General features: G+C 32.3%; 3 protein-coding genes and 1 non-coding gene across 8 annotated transcripts; 2 read left to right on the top strand and 2 right to left on the bottom strand.

The window, feature by feature from the left end:
- Positions 1-1160: 1160 nt before the first annotated feature.
- On the bottom strand, positions 1161-6520 carry LOC109806124 (uncharacterized). 5 transcript variants are annotated; one of them, XR_003804755.2, is made up of 6 exons: positions 6364-6519; positions 3409-4536; positions 2727-2767; positions 2438-2639; positions 1879-1966; positions 1161-1793 (listed from the first exon to the last, which is right to left on the bottom strand). XR_003804755.2 is itself a non-coding variant. In XM_020368498.3 (5 exons), exons 2-5 carry the CDS (start codon positions 4516-4518, stop codon positions 1964-1966), a joined length of 1356 nt encoding a protein of 451 aa, XP_020224087.1. In that variant the 5' UTR covers positions 4519-4536; positions 6364-6519; the 3' UTR covers positions 1161-1963. The 5 variants fall into 5 exon arrangements, 4 of the variants coding, with proteins under 4 accessions (XP_020224087.1, XP_029128644.1, XP_029128645.1 ...); XM_020368498.3 differs by having other exon boundaries at positions 1161-1966; XM_029272811.2 differs by lacking the exons at positions 1161-1793; positions 1879-1966 and adding an exon at positions 1983-2102 and having other exon boundaries at positions 6364-6520.
- An 856-nt stretch (positions 6521-7376) lies between these two features.
- On the top strand, positions 7377-7458 carry TRNAS-GCU (transfer RNA serine (anticodon GCU)). Its single transcript has one exon. It is a non-coding gene; the product is annotated as a tRNA-Ser (tRNA).
- Positions 7459-10576: 3118 nt separating this feature from the next.
- Positions 10577-12186, top strand: LOC109805813 (calmodulin-like protein 3). Its single transcript, XM_020368024.3, has one exon. It carries the CDS (start codon positions 10895-10897, stop codon positions 11486-11488), a length of 594 nt encoding a protein of 197 aa, XP_020223613.1. The 5' UTR covers positions 10577-10894; the 3' UTR covers positions 11489-12186.
- Positions 12187-12722: 536 nt separating this feature from the next.
- Positions 12723-17212, bottom strand: LOC109805814 (protein FAR1-RELATED SEQUENCE 11). Its single transcript, XM_020368025.3, has 4 exons — positions 16892-17212; positions 16642-16719; positions 14279-14837; positions 12723-13214 (listed from the first exon to the last, which is right to left on the bottom strand). Exons 3-4 carry the CDS (start codon positions 14828-14830, stop codon positions 13005-13007), a joined length of 762 nt encoding a protein of 253 aa, XP_020223614.1. The 5' UTR covers positions 14831-14837; positions 16642-16719; positions 16892-17212; the 3' UTR covers positions 12723-13004.
- Between the last annotated feature and the right edge of the window lie 605 nt (positions 17213-17817).

Genomic DNA, 17817 nt, shown 5'->3' with positions numbered 1-17817 from the left:
CCAAAGTGCGTTAGATTTGAAGTTGATAAGTTGAAGGTATGGACATTAATAATTTCTGAACGTATTAAACAAAAAGTTGCAATGACTTTGGGGGTTTCAATTAAACTCAAAGATTAATAAGGATAAAAGGTGTAGGAGTTTTGGGGGTGTAACATACTAAATAGTAAATACCGATGAATATTTTGACTGATAGGGAAGGATTAACTATTTTAAGTAAAAGTGACTACACAAAATGTCCATTGAGCATAGAACAATCCTCTTATAAGTTACTATTAAGTTCCTTCAATTAAGAAAAATTACCCTGAGAGGATGGACCCCCTTGTCACTGTTATATTAGAATGGCTTGTCCACAGGCAATTCAATTTCTTAATCTACTCACACTTCAAGAAAAATATCTCATTTTTAACTTTTTTTAATATAATTTTAAATACTTTAAATGAATTATATACGTATTTTAATTTTAAATATTATTATTTTAATATGTACTTTTATATACTTAAATTAACTATTCATATTCTTTGGAGTTCAATTATTTTTGTTTTAATTTATATTTTTGATATTTTATTTAAATTTTAAAAAATTATAATGCGCAGAATATTTATTCATCATAAATTAAAAATGGAATTTTAAAGAGGAATTATAAAAAAAACTTTAAAAATTATTTTATTTAGAGTATAGGTACATAGACAAGTTTAGGAAGTTTTGCTTGTTTTATATCCACATGTATTATACAAATTTAAACCTTCACTCTTCAAATTAAAATAATCTTTAAATATATTCTCATTCTCAATCACATCTCTTTGATTTTTATTTGAGCATACTGCTTGTCACACACACACACACACACACACACACATATATATATATATATATATATATATACTTTGTATTTTACATTAGGATGTAATTCCTGATAAATTAAAAGTGTCAGTTTTTGAGGTTATATTGTGGTAAGTAATTTCTTTTAACAAAAAAAAAATCAAACACCAAAATGAATAACTAATATACTTAGCAAGTGGTTAGAATCTGGGTTCGATGTGTTTTATTCTCCAACGCAGTGCCAATTTGGGAAACAAAATCATTTCCTTCCACCATAAACATTTTAGCGTAAAATTTGTAAATAAGATTAATTTTGACGCATTTAAATTACATTCAGGTGATTCAACAGTTCAAACTTTAATTTACTCAACTTTAAAACAAATAAACAAACAAATCCTTTTGCCACAAGAGTAGAACTTGAAGTATAAGCTACAACCGTGTCAGACCTTAGGATCCTGCAATTTTTTTACAACTCAAGTATGCCGTAAATTGATCGACGACTTCAATCTAAGTAAACTCTGATATATAATGAGACCCAAGTAAATGTAAAAATCAGTATCTGAAAGCCTAGTACACCTTAAAAAAGAATCATTTTGCTGAGTATATTTCTTGCAAAAGAATAAAGCAACCTGCAGCCGGTTAACATCAATAACAGAATCATCTTAAATTTTAATTTTTGATATTAGACATTTGGGGTCGGACTGCCTCAAAATGTAGTCCAGACGCAGAAAACTAAGCTGCTAAACAAAGCTAACAGCGACAGAAATATACAAAATTCTTGGACGGGGATTTTATGTATATTGACTTCTAATTTGTGTTGTCTGCTTCAAAAGAACAATCATGTACAAGACGATTTTCTAACCGTCTCTTCAATTACAGCCATCCAATCCAAACCAATGATTTAAGTTGTTGATTTACACAAAACTTAGAATTGCAAGTCATGAGATAGGGTTATCTCTAATCTTTCATGTAACCTGATATAAAAGTTCAATTTCAAGAGCTGTCTCACTAATCCTTATGATTCTCAAAACAACATGAAGTGATAGTTGTAGTTCATACCTACTAACTGTCATTCTTCCACTTTGATTCACTGAGAATTTTGTAACTAATGCTTTCAGATGAAGCATACAAGCACCTCATGAAATCACTAAACAAGAACAAAAATTGTGATAGCATCAAAAGAGTTGAAAAGAACTTCACGATCAAAGTAATTTATTTTTAACAAACAAGTTAATAGCACCAAAAGAAAACCATGAAGAAAGTCTTCCACAAGCTAGGCATACCTGTGCGCCAGGTATGCATGAGAAAAATTGAAGTTAGCTTTTATGTAAAAGACAAAAAGCAAGGTTGGAATGTACATCAATATGGCTAAGAGTTTCTAATTTATATTTATACCGACCAATCCTGTTGCTTCAATTGGGACATAACTGAAGCTCAGTAATTTGCAAATATAGAATGCACGAAAGAACAATTTCCAAGATGTTTAAAATATCAGGTCATTACTTTACCAAATATGAACCATATTATTAAAGATACTGAATGCTGCAAAAGAATTGAATATATAGGTTTATATTCACGTTTTGTTACTGTGTGTTTAATGAAGTAATTGTTAAGGCACCTTGGAGATTAGCCGCATGGACCTTCTAGGCTGGACTGTCATAGCATTCTTCATGCTTCTTAAGAACATCGCAACAGGTTTATCGCTGGAACTTTTAGCCTCAGAGTGTATGTGTTTCCTCTTTTGGCGAAGTTTCACTCCAGATTTCTGATCACTACACTCTTGACTAGACTTCTTAGGCGGGTCATCAAATTGGGAGTATCTGGAAGAAGCACAGTATGAATATGCTCAAATCAGTTGTATAAAAAATTAAATAACTTTGAAAAATGTTACTGAGAGGAGTAATTACTCTGAACTCTCCCTTCCATTCACATTTTTGCCCACCACCTCCTGCAATTAACAGGGTGCTTTTTATACTTAACATAAGTGAATTCATAAAAGCAAAGATAAATATCAGTCACATGGAAGCCAAAAGCCAATATGCCTGTAAAGGATCCTCAGAACTGTTTAGATTGTCAATGCATGAAGTTTATATTCTCTTCCCTCACAGACCCTATACTTTATCCCCTTCTCCAACACACAAACATGAAAAGTCAAAAGTTGTCTTCACAGGTATCAGGTATGTTACAAAGGATTAAAAAAGTATTATGATAAAAATAGAGGATAAAATACAAATTATTAAAAGTTCTATTACATTAAGAAACAACTACCAAATAATGAGAAGACACAATACCACACAAAAACTGATCAAATTACAGTGAAAAAGATACCAATTTGAATAATAAGCTGAAATTTTTGAGAAATAGAAAGAGCTAGGCAACTGTACTTAGTAATAGTATATTATTAATATGAATCATGTAATGATGGGATTAATTTCACTTTTTTCACATATGTAAACCAAGAACCAAATAAGCCTTCCATCTGAAAAGAAAACAAATGAAAGAGTGTACATATGATAGAATCATACATATCTTCTTTTTTCTTTATCAGTACAATCGTACATATCTGGAAGGCTAGAGATAGCAACATACCCATTCTTCAGTTAGTGATGGGAGATTCTTCCCATTAGTGTCCAAATTAAGCTCACTTGAGTTGACTAGTAGACCCCGTTCCACATCTGAAGCGTTCTTAGGATCACTTAAATCCAGGAATCCATTATTTTCAGAGTGTGAAAGTGATAGATATTTATGACAACTTGTAACTTCTGAAACTTTTACCTCCAAAGAATCGCTTAACAAAGCTCCAGGACACATCATATCAGGGTTCACAGGGCAAGAACCATTTAGCATAGCACAAACTTCAAAAATTTCATTATTAGGCTTTGAATTTTTCTGCCCTAGTGTGTCAGGATCTGACAATGAGTTGCCAACTGAACCACATATTGACTTAATGAATGGAGTATTAGTAGCATTTAAATCAAGGATTTTCTTATGCACTTCTTTACTGCAAGATTTAGCACCAGAAATATAATTGTTTGGTGCACCAAAACTAACTTCATCTGAGACAGTTGATTCATATTTCTTTAAATTCTCTGCTACATTTACAGTCAGTTCCGCTGAGGCAGTGGATTTATTTTCATTTACATTGTTTTCCACATTTACAGGCATGCTGCATGGAGCTAATGAATCATATATTGAAGGAAGGCCACCTTTATTCTGTTGATTGGGCCCTGTAACATCTTTTGCCAACTTCAAGATTTGGGAAGATTTGGTCTGCCCATTACAATCATCAAAGCAGACAGAATTTGCACTCCACAGAAAGGAATTTTTTCCTTGTGTAGAACTCCCTCCTAAGCAACCAAGATCCTGCCAAAGACTCCTAAATTCTTTTTTCGCACTCTTGTCCAGGCTCACACATACCTCATTTCTGTACCTGTTACTCCAATCTGATGGGGATGAATTTAAATCAATACAAAGGTTAATTCCCTCATCTGACCAGACATAAAACTCAAAAGAACGAGAAGGATCTTTAGTAGTTGCTTTTAGTGAAGTAAAAACAAATTCTTCCGAAGAAACACCAGTTTCTACAGCTCCAGAATTATTCTGGTGAAAATTTTGCGCTGTCTTGTCCCTTGTGTTGCATAAATCAATATCAAAGTTTCTTTCAGGCAACTTTCTCTTCTTTGAAGCTCCCTTATACATTGTATACCCAAGGCCCTCCTATAAATGAACACAACTTCATAAGCATATGTTCCAAATGATTGTACCAAGAAAACAAAAAATGAAATTAAAGGTGGAATAACTAAGTATACACGTCATATGCTGTCACCCATATGCATGTACCATGGTAAGTTGGAAACAGGCACACTGTGTGCTGTCCAAACCAAAGTATGAGAAAGTATGAATTATTTAAGAATTAGATTACATGCACAGTTTTAGATTCCAAACAAGTATGTAAACTATGATTGAAACTTCTATTATCTTACTATAAAATACTATCCCAGTCCACTAATGTGCAAAAGAATCACTCCACCACCACTCATAAAATTTCTCCCTGGTATTTTTAAACCCAAGAGCAATAATTTCATTAGAAAATTGCTTAAGTAATAAACATATTCCCAGAAACAACTATTGAACTCATGTCTGATTTGGTACAGATTTAACCTTCTGAGGGATCAATTACACAGCAAGTGGAGACCTACATGGCATATCCCCACAGTACAGAAATAGAAATCTTCAAATTTGTCAAACAATTCGACACTTCAAATTTCAAAATATGTTGTGTTAATACTTAATACAACAAAAGTATGTCAAAAATCACAAATCACAAGTGTTGACAAATTTCTATAAATGCTCTAAAAATATGCAGCAGACTAGCAACACCGTTAAAGAAATCTATAAGTGATTCATGGAAAAAAAAAAAAAAAAATCCTTGTTATCAATTGATTTATTTACATCAAGTAGTTGGCCCTCCACCTCAAAACATTGTATTATAATAATCTTATTATGCTGTCACAAATTAAATTCACCAACTACAGAGGAGAAAATTAGCAAGCAGAATATAAAGAAGGCTAACTTGGAAACGGAATGTGCTAGAGTTATAATTATAATTAAAAAAATAAGAAACATGTTAGTATGGATTCAATCAAAAGTTATAAAATTTCAGAACAACCGGTTCCTTGACTTGTTATTAGATTACAACAAAAGTAAGATCTATCCAGGGATACAAAGGTCGATTGGAATTCTCAAAATCGATTCCTGTTAATATCCAAGTAATATTTAACTAGCAGAATGTAAAGGGAACTAATAAATTAAGATACAATCGGCTATGATTGGGTTTTATATTAGTAATATACAGCTGTATTAATTTTTCCCTTTTAGTTATTGTAACTACATTTATATAAGAGCTCTATCCCTCTATCCTTAGATTATTCTATTCAATATCAATAATACAAAAACACTTTTCTCTGTGTTCTGTTTATCTTTCCCTCGTCTATGATTGAACTCTAATACAGAAGTCATGTTGTGCAAGCATAACTTAATTTTTTGTTGTCAATTTTAGAATCCTGTGTATACTATATCCACAATGGTGAACCAAAAAAAACTACAACAAAAGTATGTAAAAAAAACACAACTGAAATTGAAACTTATTATAAACATTAGTAGAATTCAGTTCCCTCCGTGACGAAAACAAAAACACGCCGTAACGCAATCATCATCGGTGAATGCTCGATTCTATGATCGAAACAACCGCTTCGGCAGCACCTTAGCTTAGCTTACGCTGCTCCTCCCCACACCGTCTCCTACACTTCATTACAGTTAGAGACATGCTTATCGCACCTTCCTTTCCTATTTAAACTTTTGAAGGATTTTCCTAACTAAGACGTCATTAAGTTCGATAGTAGCAACTTAGATGCGAAATCAGAGTGTGAGAGCTTAGTATTTTGAAGCATAGATAGGGAATTTGCATAACAGTGAGTGATAGGAAAGAAACAGTTGATCATATTATGAAGAAATGGAAAAAAGAGAGAATGAAGAGGAGAGTACCTGATCGGAAAAGTGGCGGAGAATGTGAGTGGAAATTTGAAAACAAAGTTTTAATACGGATTTGGCATAAATATGCCGCCAAGGGGAAAGGGCAAGGCCGGTAATTTCACATTTCGTCGGTAACAAGTAACAACCATCGGATTACTTGCTCAACAACCTTCTTTAAGGCTTTAATGAGTCGCATCACTCTTCGCATTCAAATTTCAAACTTCACACTCATCGTAATTTCTTTTCTTTTTATATATTTTTTTTTTACTTTTTATAAGAATAGTTTGTTACCCAAATTGGTTAGCAAAATAATTTAGGAGTTAATCATCCATATATTACTAGTGTAAAGTTTTTTATACTGGTAATCAATCATATCTTTTAAAATTATTTATTTTATTAATATTTCATTAAATAAGTAACTCACATGACACTATTAAAATATATGATTGATTATCAGTGTAAAAAAAATTTACACTAACAATGTATAAATGATTAACTCATAATTTATATCGTCTAAATTTAAATAATCACTTTAAATATAAAATATGGAATAATTTATATTTAAAAGGTACACATTTAAACAAATAAATTGTTGGTAAACATCTTAATTTTTTTATTGTTAAAATATTTTATTTAAAATATTAGTATTTTTTAAAAATTACTCTTGCATTTTTATATAATCTAAAATAATAATAATAATAAATAAGTATTTCATTTCTACAATATTTGGTTCCAACAAAGGTGTGGAAATAGAGAGGAGAGATGAGAAATAAGAGGCAAGAAATATGTTCCATCTTTTGGTACATGTGAATTTTGTCAAGGAAGATATTTAAAGTTATAGATTCATTGTATTTTTATTTCTTTGCAAAATTGTGAGAAAATACACGTGAAATTGAAGAGAGAAAAAGGGTGTTGTAATTGGTTGTGTAAGACATGTATTCAATTGAAGAAAACCTGTATGGTTACAAAATGTAGTACAAAATTGTAGAGATATAAAATGTGTTTCTAAAGCTCTAGCAACAAGAGTCGCTTTGGCCGAGTGGTTAAGGCGTGTGCCTGCTAAGTACATGGGGTTTCCCCGCGAGAGTTCGAATCTCTCAGGCGACGTGATGTTTTTTTTTTTTAATTTTTGGTTCTTTTGTTTTTTTCTTACACCAACATTAATGGATTCTATTTATATATCTTCCACTAACTCAGCATTTACTTTGCAGTTTAATATATAAAGGCGATAATATATTTATTTTTAGATGATTTTATTTTAAAATTTTAAAATATTAAAAATTAATTATTTTTATAAATACAAAATTCAAATCTGAAATTTTAAAATTTAGGAACTAAGTGTAACATTATTTAATCTAATAAATGTTAATAAATATTAAATATTTTTATTAAATAAAATATATCCTTCACTCCCCACTAATAATTTATAATTATCATTTGAAATTAGAATGAAGTTATTACAACCGAAAAGATGGTGATTCTGGTGCATGGCCTATGGGGATGTATCCGGTTAAAATAAATCACTGAATTAATATTGAGAAAAATCAATAAATGAATTAAAAAAATGATCAAAAAGTGGTAAAACTGACGAAAATAAAATAAATTGGCCAAATCCCGGTATAAAAAAAAATCATATTAAGTGTCTTTGGGACGCTACAAAAAAAATTGTAATAATTAATAGTTGAAATAATTAATTATGATTATAATTAATTATAACTAAAAATAGTTTCTTTAAATAATACTGATTGTTCGAAATACAAGAGAGTTAAATACGAGAGGGAATTTAATGAATGAATCATGAACAAATTAAATATGACATCTTAATTAGTTAGTTTTATAAGAGAGTTAAATACTTACTTATTTTTGGATATCTTAATTAGTTTACCTAAATCATCAAAAAAATTTACCTATTAACTAGTATTTTAATAAGTACAATAGACATGTTAAATATTTATTATATATAATTAAATTTTATAATAAATTATATTTATAAATAAATACTTGAATATATAAATTATATTTAAAATTTATATAAATAAATATTTTAAATGTATAAATTATATTTTAAATTTATGATAAATAATTTATATTGTTTAAAAGAGATTTAAAAATATTAAAATATAATTTATAAATAATGATGATAAATAAAAATTAAATTAGATTGTAAACTAAAATAATTCTTAAAAATTTCCTATTTTTATAGAACTTATTCCACCTTCAATCGTTGTTGTCAATTTACTCCTATTTTATTCATTCCCCCAATATGAATTATTATTTTTCTTTTTTATTTTCTTGTTCATTCTTTGTTATTTCTTGAGCCTTAGACGTGTTTGATATTCAAGATGATTTGCAATTCAATTATAAAATAATGGATTCAAAATGCTTGAATTAATTTCAATTTGAAGGATTAGTAGAACTAGATATTGTTATTGTCATTGTGAATATGACTACGATGATGTTCCATGGGAGATACTAACTCGTGACAACTTAAATTTCATGACAGATAAATGAAGAAGAAGGTAGACAAGATAATTAGAACTCTCATCGAAAACGGAGTCAAAACAAAGCATAGGTCCATGTTTGTCATTGTGGACGACAAGTTTCATAACTAGGTATCGCTTTCTAAAACAAACACCATTGGACAATTGGGTATGACATGTGATATCCACCTTATTTGTAAACCATCAAAATATTAGAACATATTATAATTCTTTTAATCTTTTCAACATAAACATTTTTAAAACTCAATTTAATGTTAAATAAATTAGGGTTGATACAGTTAGAGTGCTAAGTAGTGTAATGAGGAGAAGGTTTTACTATGTGTGCAGGTTGTAAATCTTTATTTGGTGCTTTGCAAGGCATGGGTCAAATTCAATCCAACAACTTTATGGTTTCCAAGAACGAGCTTGAACTAAGCAGATGCAATATATAATTGTGATACCTTGCTGTATTGGTTTGTTTGAGGGATAAAGGTGTACATTAGTTTGATTAAGATGATCTTAAATACAATGATGAGAGGAAACGAGAAACGAATATTCAAAAATTGAGGTAAAGGGATCTTTTGGATCATGACAAAGTTGAACAGTTTAAAAAATACCCATTGGTGGTGTTATCGGTGTAAAATCTAGTAAGAACAAAACCATGTCTAAGAAGAATGAAAGTTGGAAGAGTAATAAAAAATGGGGCATAGACAATCACATCTATAAGCTGTGCAAAAAGAGAAGATTTTGATTGTCATATCAGTATCATTGATTGTCATCACAGGACTTTTGTGGATGTTTTGTTCCTACTCATATTTGTTGAGTAATGTTTTAAAAGGCACTTATCTTAAATTAAACATGTTTAATTATGATTTTTTTGAGTAATGAACTTCTAAAAGTATATATATATCTTCATGATATAAGTATTATTAATTAATTTTATTTTAAATCATCAACTGTCAAATCTCACATTTATACAACTTATGAATCTCTTTCGTTATGATTCAAATTTAACGATTCAACGATAACACATTTTTATACTCATTTAACATTATGATATTTCACACAAATTTTAGTTAATCAAAACCTTTTGTTAACTTGAATCTTCTCTCAATAGTCCTTTCTAAAATGTCTATATACTTTTAAGATGTTTGTCCACTTTTAAGATCAATAACTATCTTCACAAATAAAGACAAAATATTTGGACAAATTAAAATTTTTTTTTTTTTTTAAATAATGAGGCAGGGCATAGAAAGATGGCACGTGTTAGCAGCCTACCAAACAGAAAACGCGCAAATAGCCGTTGAGTAAAAATCGAACTAACTGTCCTAGTATAATGAATGCCGGCCTCTACCCTTATCATTGCCCGGCTCCACTCTCCAACGTCTCCTTCTTTATATTAGATCCGTTATCAGCGCCAATGACTTTTTTGCTTTCTTCATTTCTAAAACAATTTATGACTACTTCCAAACCTTACATATAATAAATAAAGCCAAAATAATACTACTTTTATTTACCTTACAATAATTTACATACATTATTTAACTAATTAACTTAAACTCTTTCGATATATATTGGACAGCAGAACGGAAATATATTAAAAAAAAACTGAACATGTACCAAACATGTTTGTTTAAACTAATATTTTAATTAGGTAGTATTGATAAAGATTTTCGCTGGCGACTCACTAATCTGGTATTTAAAATATTGTGAAGAGGAAAGAAGAATTAGTATTTGCCTATGATTCATTCAGAGAGGAGAAAAGGTCATGGGTTGGCAGAGTTATGGTATCTACAACATTATTTATGGATATGAGATGAGTGGCTAGTTAAACAATAACTAAAACTTACAGGTAAGGCAACTCCATTGAAGTGACATGGGGCACTACAATAGTACTAGAAAACACTTATTTAATATGAACGCGTCTTTGAACAACCGAGTCCCATGATGTTCATTATTAAGTAGTAAGTCAATTTATTTTCTTTCTCATATAAATATGGAAAGAAGGTCCCTTATTTAGAAAGCAAAAAACACTCTTGACCACAAATTGTATTGTATTCCGAATGCCAACGATTTTTCATAGGATTGTGGTTGTTTACGAGGTGCTATACCCATTCCTGGTGAGGCTGATCCCCAAGAAGGTGCGAGCCTTCTTCCCCAGTGCAGGAGGATCTTGGAGCTCCCAGAAGAGCAGAAGAACAAGCATGGACCCGCAGGAGCTGAGGCGCGTGTTCCAGATGTTCGACCGGAACGGCGACGGGAGAATAACGAAGAAGGAGCTGAGCGACTCGCTGGAGAATCTGGGGATCTTCATCCCGGACAAGGAGCTGTCCCTGATGATCGAGAAGATCGACGTGAACGGCGACGGGTGCGTGGACATCGACGAGTTCGGGGAGCTCTACCAGACCATCATGGACGAGCGCGACGAGGAGGAGGACATGCGAGAGGCCTTCAACGTCTTCGACCAGAACGGCGACGGCTTCATCACCGTCGACGAGCTCAGGACCGTCCTCTCCTCCCTCGGCCTCAAGCAGGGTCGGACCGTCGAAGACTGCAAGAACATGATCATGAAGGTCGACGTCGACGGCGACGGCATGGTCGACTTCAAGGAGTTCAAGCACATGATGAAAGGGGGTGGCTTCAATGCTCTCACTTGACTCTTACTTTCTTACTCTTACCCATTCCATTCCTTTGTAAATAAATTCACTCAAGAAACTATTGCATGGTCCACAACTACTACTCATATTTCGTTTATGGCCGATCGATCAAATGGTTTCCATGGATCTTCACGTAATTTGATTATGCGCATCATGTCACGTGAAGATCGCTGAAAACCATTTTCAGGATTACTGATTTGGTTTTCATGTGACATCATGTGATGTGAAGATTGGTTGAAATCATGGACACTCAGACCATGGATATGGTGTAGGATTCGGAGTTCAGATCAATCTCATCTCAACTTATCTCGTCCTTGGTATGTATTGTATTGTAATGTGCGTACGTACGTGCCTCGGACTTACCATGCATGTCATGCCATGTCTTTTGGTTTCGGAAGAGGCACGCGTCCAGGCTTTTGTGTGTTTGTATTTTTTTTTCCAACGTTGGACGTTGGTTTTGGATATTTAGCACATGGCTCGGCGATAACGTAGATGAGAGAAGCCTTGCCCTGGTAATGCTAGTACTTTTTTTTTCTTCTCGTTTTTGGGGGTAGGAGGAGGGGGAGGAAGGCCATTGAAATCGGGGGGCTATTGCTACTGTCACAAGATGTGTTTTGTGTTTTTTCTTGTTGAAGTTTTGAGGCGAGAAAGGTTGGTTCTATTTTTACTCGGTATAACTGTTGAATCACTTTGTTCAATTCTCTTTCTTTTTTTCTTTTTCTTTTTTTCCTTTTATCATTACCATATTTGCTAGAAATTCACGGAAAATAAAGTGATATGACTCTAATTAATAAATTATTGGGGCAGTTTTACCTACCGCACTGTATTATAGTAATATTTTATTGATATGCAACAACATTTAGCATTTGCAGTTGGCAACAGTTTGATAATTGGTAAAGTCTGCATATGCATAATGCCTTGACTGCATATTAATTTGCCAGGATGTTCACAAGTCACCCTTAATCGAATAAAAAAGAATAATTTGGGTAAATTTGTCCATATTATAAAATTGAAAAGTAGTATTTATCTAGTACTAGGTCACTATTTCTTCCACCAAAAGTAAGTTAACCAGAAATTCCCGCTATATTGGAAATCATTAAATACGTAAGCAGAATGCAAGCAGGGGAGACTAGAGTCAATATTTGATGTAACCACGATCCCACCCACCAACTTGGAAAAAGTACATGATCCAATGAATAAAGTTGAGTCCAACGGGAAAAATGAAATGGCCAAGTTACTCATGAGGGAAACGCTTTTCAGCAAGAATAACAATGTATAAATTACACTTTAAGCACCTACCTAATCCAGGACATGGTACACACCAGAAAATGAATTTCCTGCTAAACTATATGCTGCCTGAAGTTTAACTTAACCGCTACACTACTTCAAGTGAAACCGCATCTAAATGCCGACAGAAGAATGTTAGCTTTCAAATACCAAATAGGCTTCTTCTTAACAATCTCAACTAGGATGTCTCGCCAATGCGGAAACATGCTATAGCAGCACTGATTAGTAATTACCCACCATCGGAATCTGATTTTTCCTCGATCTCTCTTATACTTCTTACTACAGCAGCAACTTTTTCAGAAATGTGTTCTGTGTGCTTTTCTAAATCATTCAGAATCATATTTAACTGTTCTTCATAAGCAGCACAGCGTCGTTTGCACTTTTGCCTTTCATTGTACAACTCAAGTGATAGCTCACGGATTCTCTTATCTTTCTCATCCTGTGACACAAATCATCAATAAAAGTAAAATACTTAAAGAAAGAAACACGGAGAATAAAAATTCAACCCTGGGGAGTAGACACAAACGTAGCTGTGACTTCCAATTTTATATCACAGTTTAATCAATCAAATTCACAGCATTTTTCTTTCTTTCAATCTTTTTTGTGTGGTGGGAGGCTTAGTCTTTTGTGATCTCAATACAGGTCAATTACAGGCAGTTATTTACTACCATATCTTCTTGATAGAACTCCATCACGGTCTTAGATATATGTTAGGACAACATTTAAGAGAACTTTGCAATCCAAATCCAATGCAACATGGGATACAATATGCCTTTGAATAACTAACAGCCTAGGATGTAAATTGAAGGGAAAAGATTTTTGTTCGATCAGTGGAGCATATAGAGAAAAAGGGGAACAGTGAGAAGGCAGGAAAAACTGTGAGTAACAGGCTGGAACTGAGAGAGACGAGGCACTCTCAAATTGCATGGGATTACCCATATTTTGCTGACTAAACATCCAATCTAGCCCCTAAAATTCTAAGCATTGATCATTTAGTCTTTGAATTAACAAAATTTTTCACTTTAGTCTCTAACTTTACAAAAAAAAAGTCATTCACTTTAACCCTTTTTTAGTTCATTTTTCACTGTCATTTTGAAACTAAAAATACTAAGTGATGATGTTTTGCAAATTAAGGGGCTAAAGTAACCAACACTTACAATTTCAAGGACTAAAATGAGAGTTTTCTTGTATTTTGATAGTCAAGCACTCAAGCTCATCTTGTTCTGTCTATTTCAACCCCATCAATACTATTGTCAATCCCATAACAGCAGCATGAGAGGAGATCTAATCAGTTGTCTATTTACACTATACAGTCCAGTTCAATCAAGTATTTTTAAATTGTTAGTTAAAAATGACTGATTTACTGGTCTCTTTTTTTATCATCCCTTTGTTGACAACAAAGTAACAAAGGAAAAAAGATTTGAGAACTGTGTATTCAACCATAGATCATACATCAGTTCATAAGTACCATCTAATCATAATCGCCTGTCTGGAGAGACATACCTCACTAACCAAGTGCTTCCCAGATCCTCGCCATGGAACTTTGCTGGGACTCATTAGTTTATGAGTATGCTCCTTCACAAATTTGGTGACAACCCACTTCCCTCCATCCCGTAATGCCAACCTTATCATGGCCTGACAACCTTCACGGGTGGCTGGTGGAGGAGGTAGCACTCTATCTTTTCTGTGTACATACTTTTTTGCACGAAATCCTTCTTTCGAGCAGACAAAATCTTGACCAATGACTTGGTTATTTACTCGTGAACGACGGTTATGGTGTATTCGTACGGTAAATCCTATCCGCCTACCATATGCAATATAGAATTCTCTGGCTTCCTCTCTTGAATTGAACTCCATGCCTATGAATGGTTCTACAGCTTCTATATCTGTTGAAATGTCTGCTACAGGTTGTTCGACAAACTTTTCATCTTCACTTCCACAAAATTCTAGGTGTTTTGAAAATTCATCCACATTCTTATGTTTCTCATTAATTTCTGCTTGCATATCAAGGTCACTATCATCTGAATCAAATCCCTGGCCAGATTGGTGATCCATCACCCCACTGTGGCAGAATTATGCATATAATTAGATTATCTTTCATAGTTCATCAGAAAACTGAAGGAAAAGTTGATGCATGATACAACCAGTAATCATAAAAATTCAAGAATATGGTTATTATGGTTTTGTGATTTCCAAATTAAAGGGTTTCCATCTTTTTTAATTCTCTTTGTTTGAAATATAAATGGTTATAAGAAGCAGTTCCCTTTATGGATGGATATCCATGTGCTATCAGAAAAAAAAAAAAAAAAAAAAAAAACTTGTGCATATTTACAAGGTTGTTAAACTTGAGAGTCTACATAAACACATGGAACTTTTCATAAATTCATTAGAGTTTACTTAATATAAAAAGTAATATTAAAAAATCTATTAATGACATGTATGGATAAAAACATAAGTTCTTAAAGTGAAAACATATAGAAAAAAGTGTTAATTTCCTCAAATCATTTGAGCCCTAGTAAAATTTTACATTTACGTTGGATTCAATAACAGTGCATGAGCAGCATAAAATACTGCCACTATGTGGAGTCAATGAGGGGCAAAAATTACATTTGATTTTAAAGTCACTAATTCACTTTTTGATTTGAGTGTATATGCAAGGTTATGTGATTTTACCTGAGTTTATCCACAAGAGTTTGACAACAGTTAACTCATTATCTCTACTAAGAATCATAAACTTATAAGAGTCTCCGAGTTAACTTGAGAGTTCGACAACAGTGCCAATTCGATTCTTTAATGTTAATAATAATAAGTTAATAACCATAAATATTGATAATAATGTTCAACCAAAAATAGAAAAGAAAACAACAAAACCAAAGGGGAAATCGGAAGAAGTTCTATGAAGCTTATTAAAGCATATCTTACCATAGAAGCACTTGTGTTGAATATCAAAGGTGTTTGACTAAGCTTGTGAAAGTAAATAATGATCTTCCAACAAGCTCTTTTTAGCTTATCAAAACGAGTTAAGGTAGTATTTGGCCTTACTATTTTTTTTTGGCTTCTCTTCTCCTTAAAAGCAGAAGCTCCTCCAACTAAAGCTTCTGTGAAAGATCTACTTTCCAATTTTGACTTTCCCATTAAAATAAGCTTTTAGTTTTAGAAATATTCTTAAATCGTGTTTTGCCCCAACTTTTCCTATTAAAATGAAGAGATGTCCAAAAAAAGTTGGGACGAACATTATATAAAAATAGTTAATAGGAGGGTCTGTAGGAGAGTTATAACCATAACCTATCAAAATAACTTCACAATGCATGAAGTTGAGCCACCATCTCTTTTGTGATAATCTCTTATGAATCAGCATGTAAGTAAGTTTTTCATCCAAGCTACAAATCTAGTATGCTCGGCTGCCAACACCAAAATATCAACCCCAATTTTGAAAGAGCATAAACAAAAATAAGGCAGTCTTGTATTTTGTTAAGATTGTTTATAGAGTGGATAAGGATGTTGGCTATCCTATCTATTAAAATTTGGAAGAATATCAGACATTAAAAGCAATTAAGTAGATCCTATACTACAGAAAAAACTTAAAGGGGGGGGGGGGGGGGGAGTACACATTTCACTAACAAAGATCACAATCTAGAAAAACTAATTTACATGACTTTTCACCAAATCTGATGGTAACTGAACTCTGAAACCCTAAGCTATAAAATAATTGGCCACAAGATAAGTGTACATCGATACAGCATGAATTTAATTAATTAATTTATTTACTTGGTCCAAGTCAAGAAAACAGACAGGCTAATTTTCATGAATTAAGAATATAAATATAGGATTCGTGAAAATGCGAGAAGATGAAGAAAAAAGTTCACCTATCCAACACAAGAACTAGCGGAAAGATAATTGGGCAGATTTCAACACATCCCTTTTGATAGAGGAAGCAGCCAAACCTGCAAAAAGAACATGAAGTTATTCAGATTGCATTACACACTTCCTTTCAAATACGAATGCTTCATTAAATTCATAGCTAATCCAAAACTCAAAATAGCAATTTTGTGGTGCAATGTTTCGGTTTTGTACATGAATAGAAAATGGTAAATGGGAAAGTTGATGAAGCCTTACTTGGCCCTCCGACGAGGTGCAAGACGCAGGATTGGATCGGGTCGGGTTTATCAGTTTGTCGGATACAAAGGCGAAAGAAGGGTTTCTCCGAATCTGATACACACACCATTGTTGTACGGACACATGACCAGAGAACAGCGGTACTACGGTGTGACGCGATGCAGGATACACTCTCAACTTGAGAGTAATTTATTCTATTTGAAAATTAAATCATAAACAGAATTATGATTTATTAACTGTGTTTTTATTGTAAGAAAACCTTTTTATGTTTCACAGTCAAAACGTGGGCTTCATATGGATAAGGCTGGTTAGAAGCTTTCAATTCTTTGACTGTAATCAGAGAAAGTGAGTATCTAAATTTTTGTAGAGATTAGTTGTAATAATGTACCGTATGTTCTATTGTTTGTGAAATTTTATATATTTAAAATATTTTATCATAAATTTGTTGTGTAAAATGTGTTGAAACGAAGATATAATTTGATACATGTTTTGTTTTGTTTATACGAATTTTGTTATTCAATTATTCTTTGTTATTTATTGGTTTTGGTTCCATCACCTGAATCTATAAGATAGAAACTTAGTTTTGTTGCATATTTAGAGAAGATACATAATAGAAATTTACTACTACTATTATTATGCATATGAATTTGATTAACACTTAATAATTTTCTTCGGTATTTTTATTATTTAACTAATGATTGAAACTTAATATCTGTTGAAATCACAATTAAGAGATATTATTTTGCTTTTATAAGAGTCATTTAAGTGAAAAGAAGTTATACTTCCTTAAAAAAAATTAACTTGATACAAAACAAAAACTTGTTTTTTTATTGTTTAAGAGAGGTGTAAATGTATTAACCACGATGAAAATAATTTTTCCTTGTGATGTTAAAATTTATGTTAATGTTACATAATGGAGTGTTAAA

The sequence above is a fragment of the Cajanus cajan genome, chromosome 10, assembly GCF_000230855.2.
Source record: "Cajanus cajan strain Asha chromosome 10, NIPB_CcT2T_4, whole genome shotgun sequence".
Taxonomy (NCBI): domain Eukaryota; kingdom Viridiplantae; phylum Streptophyta; class Magnoliopsida; order Fabales; family Fabaceae; genus Cajanus; species Cajanus cajan.
This window is presented reverse-complemented; position numbering and strand designations above follow the sequence as displayed.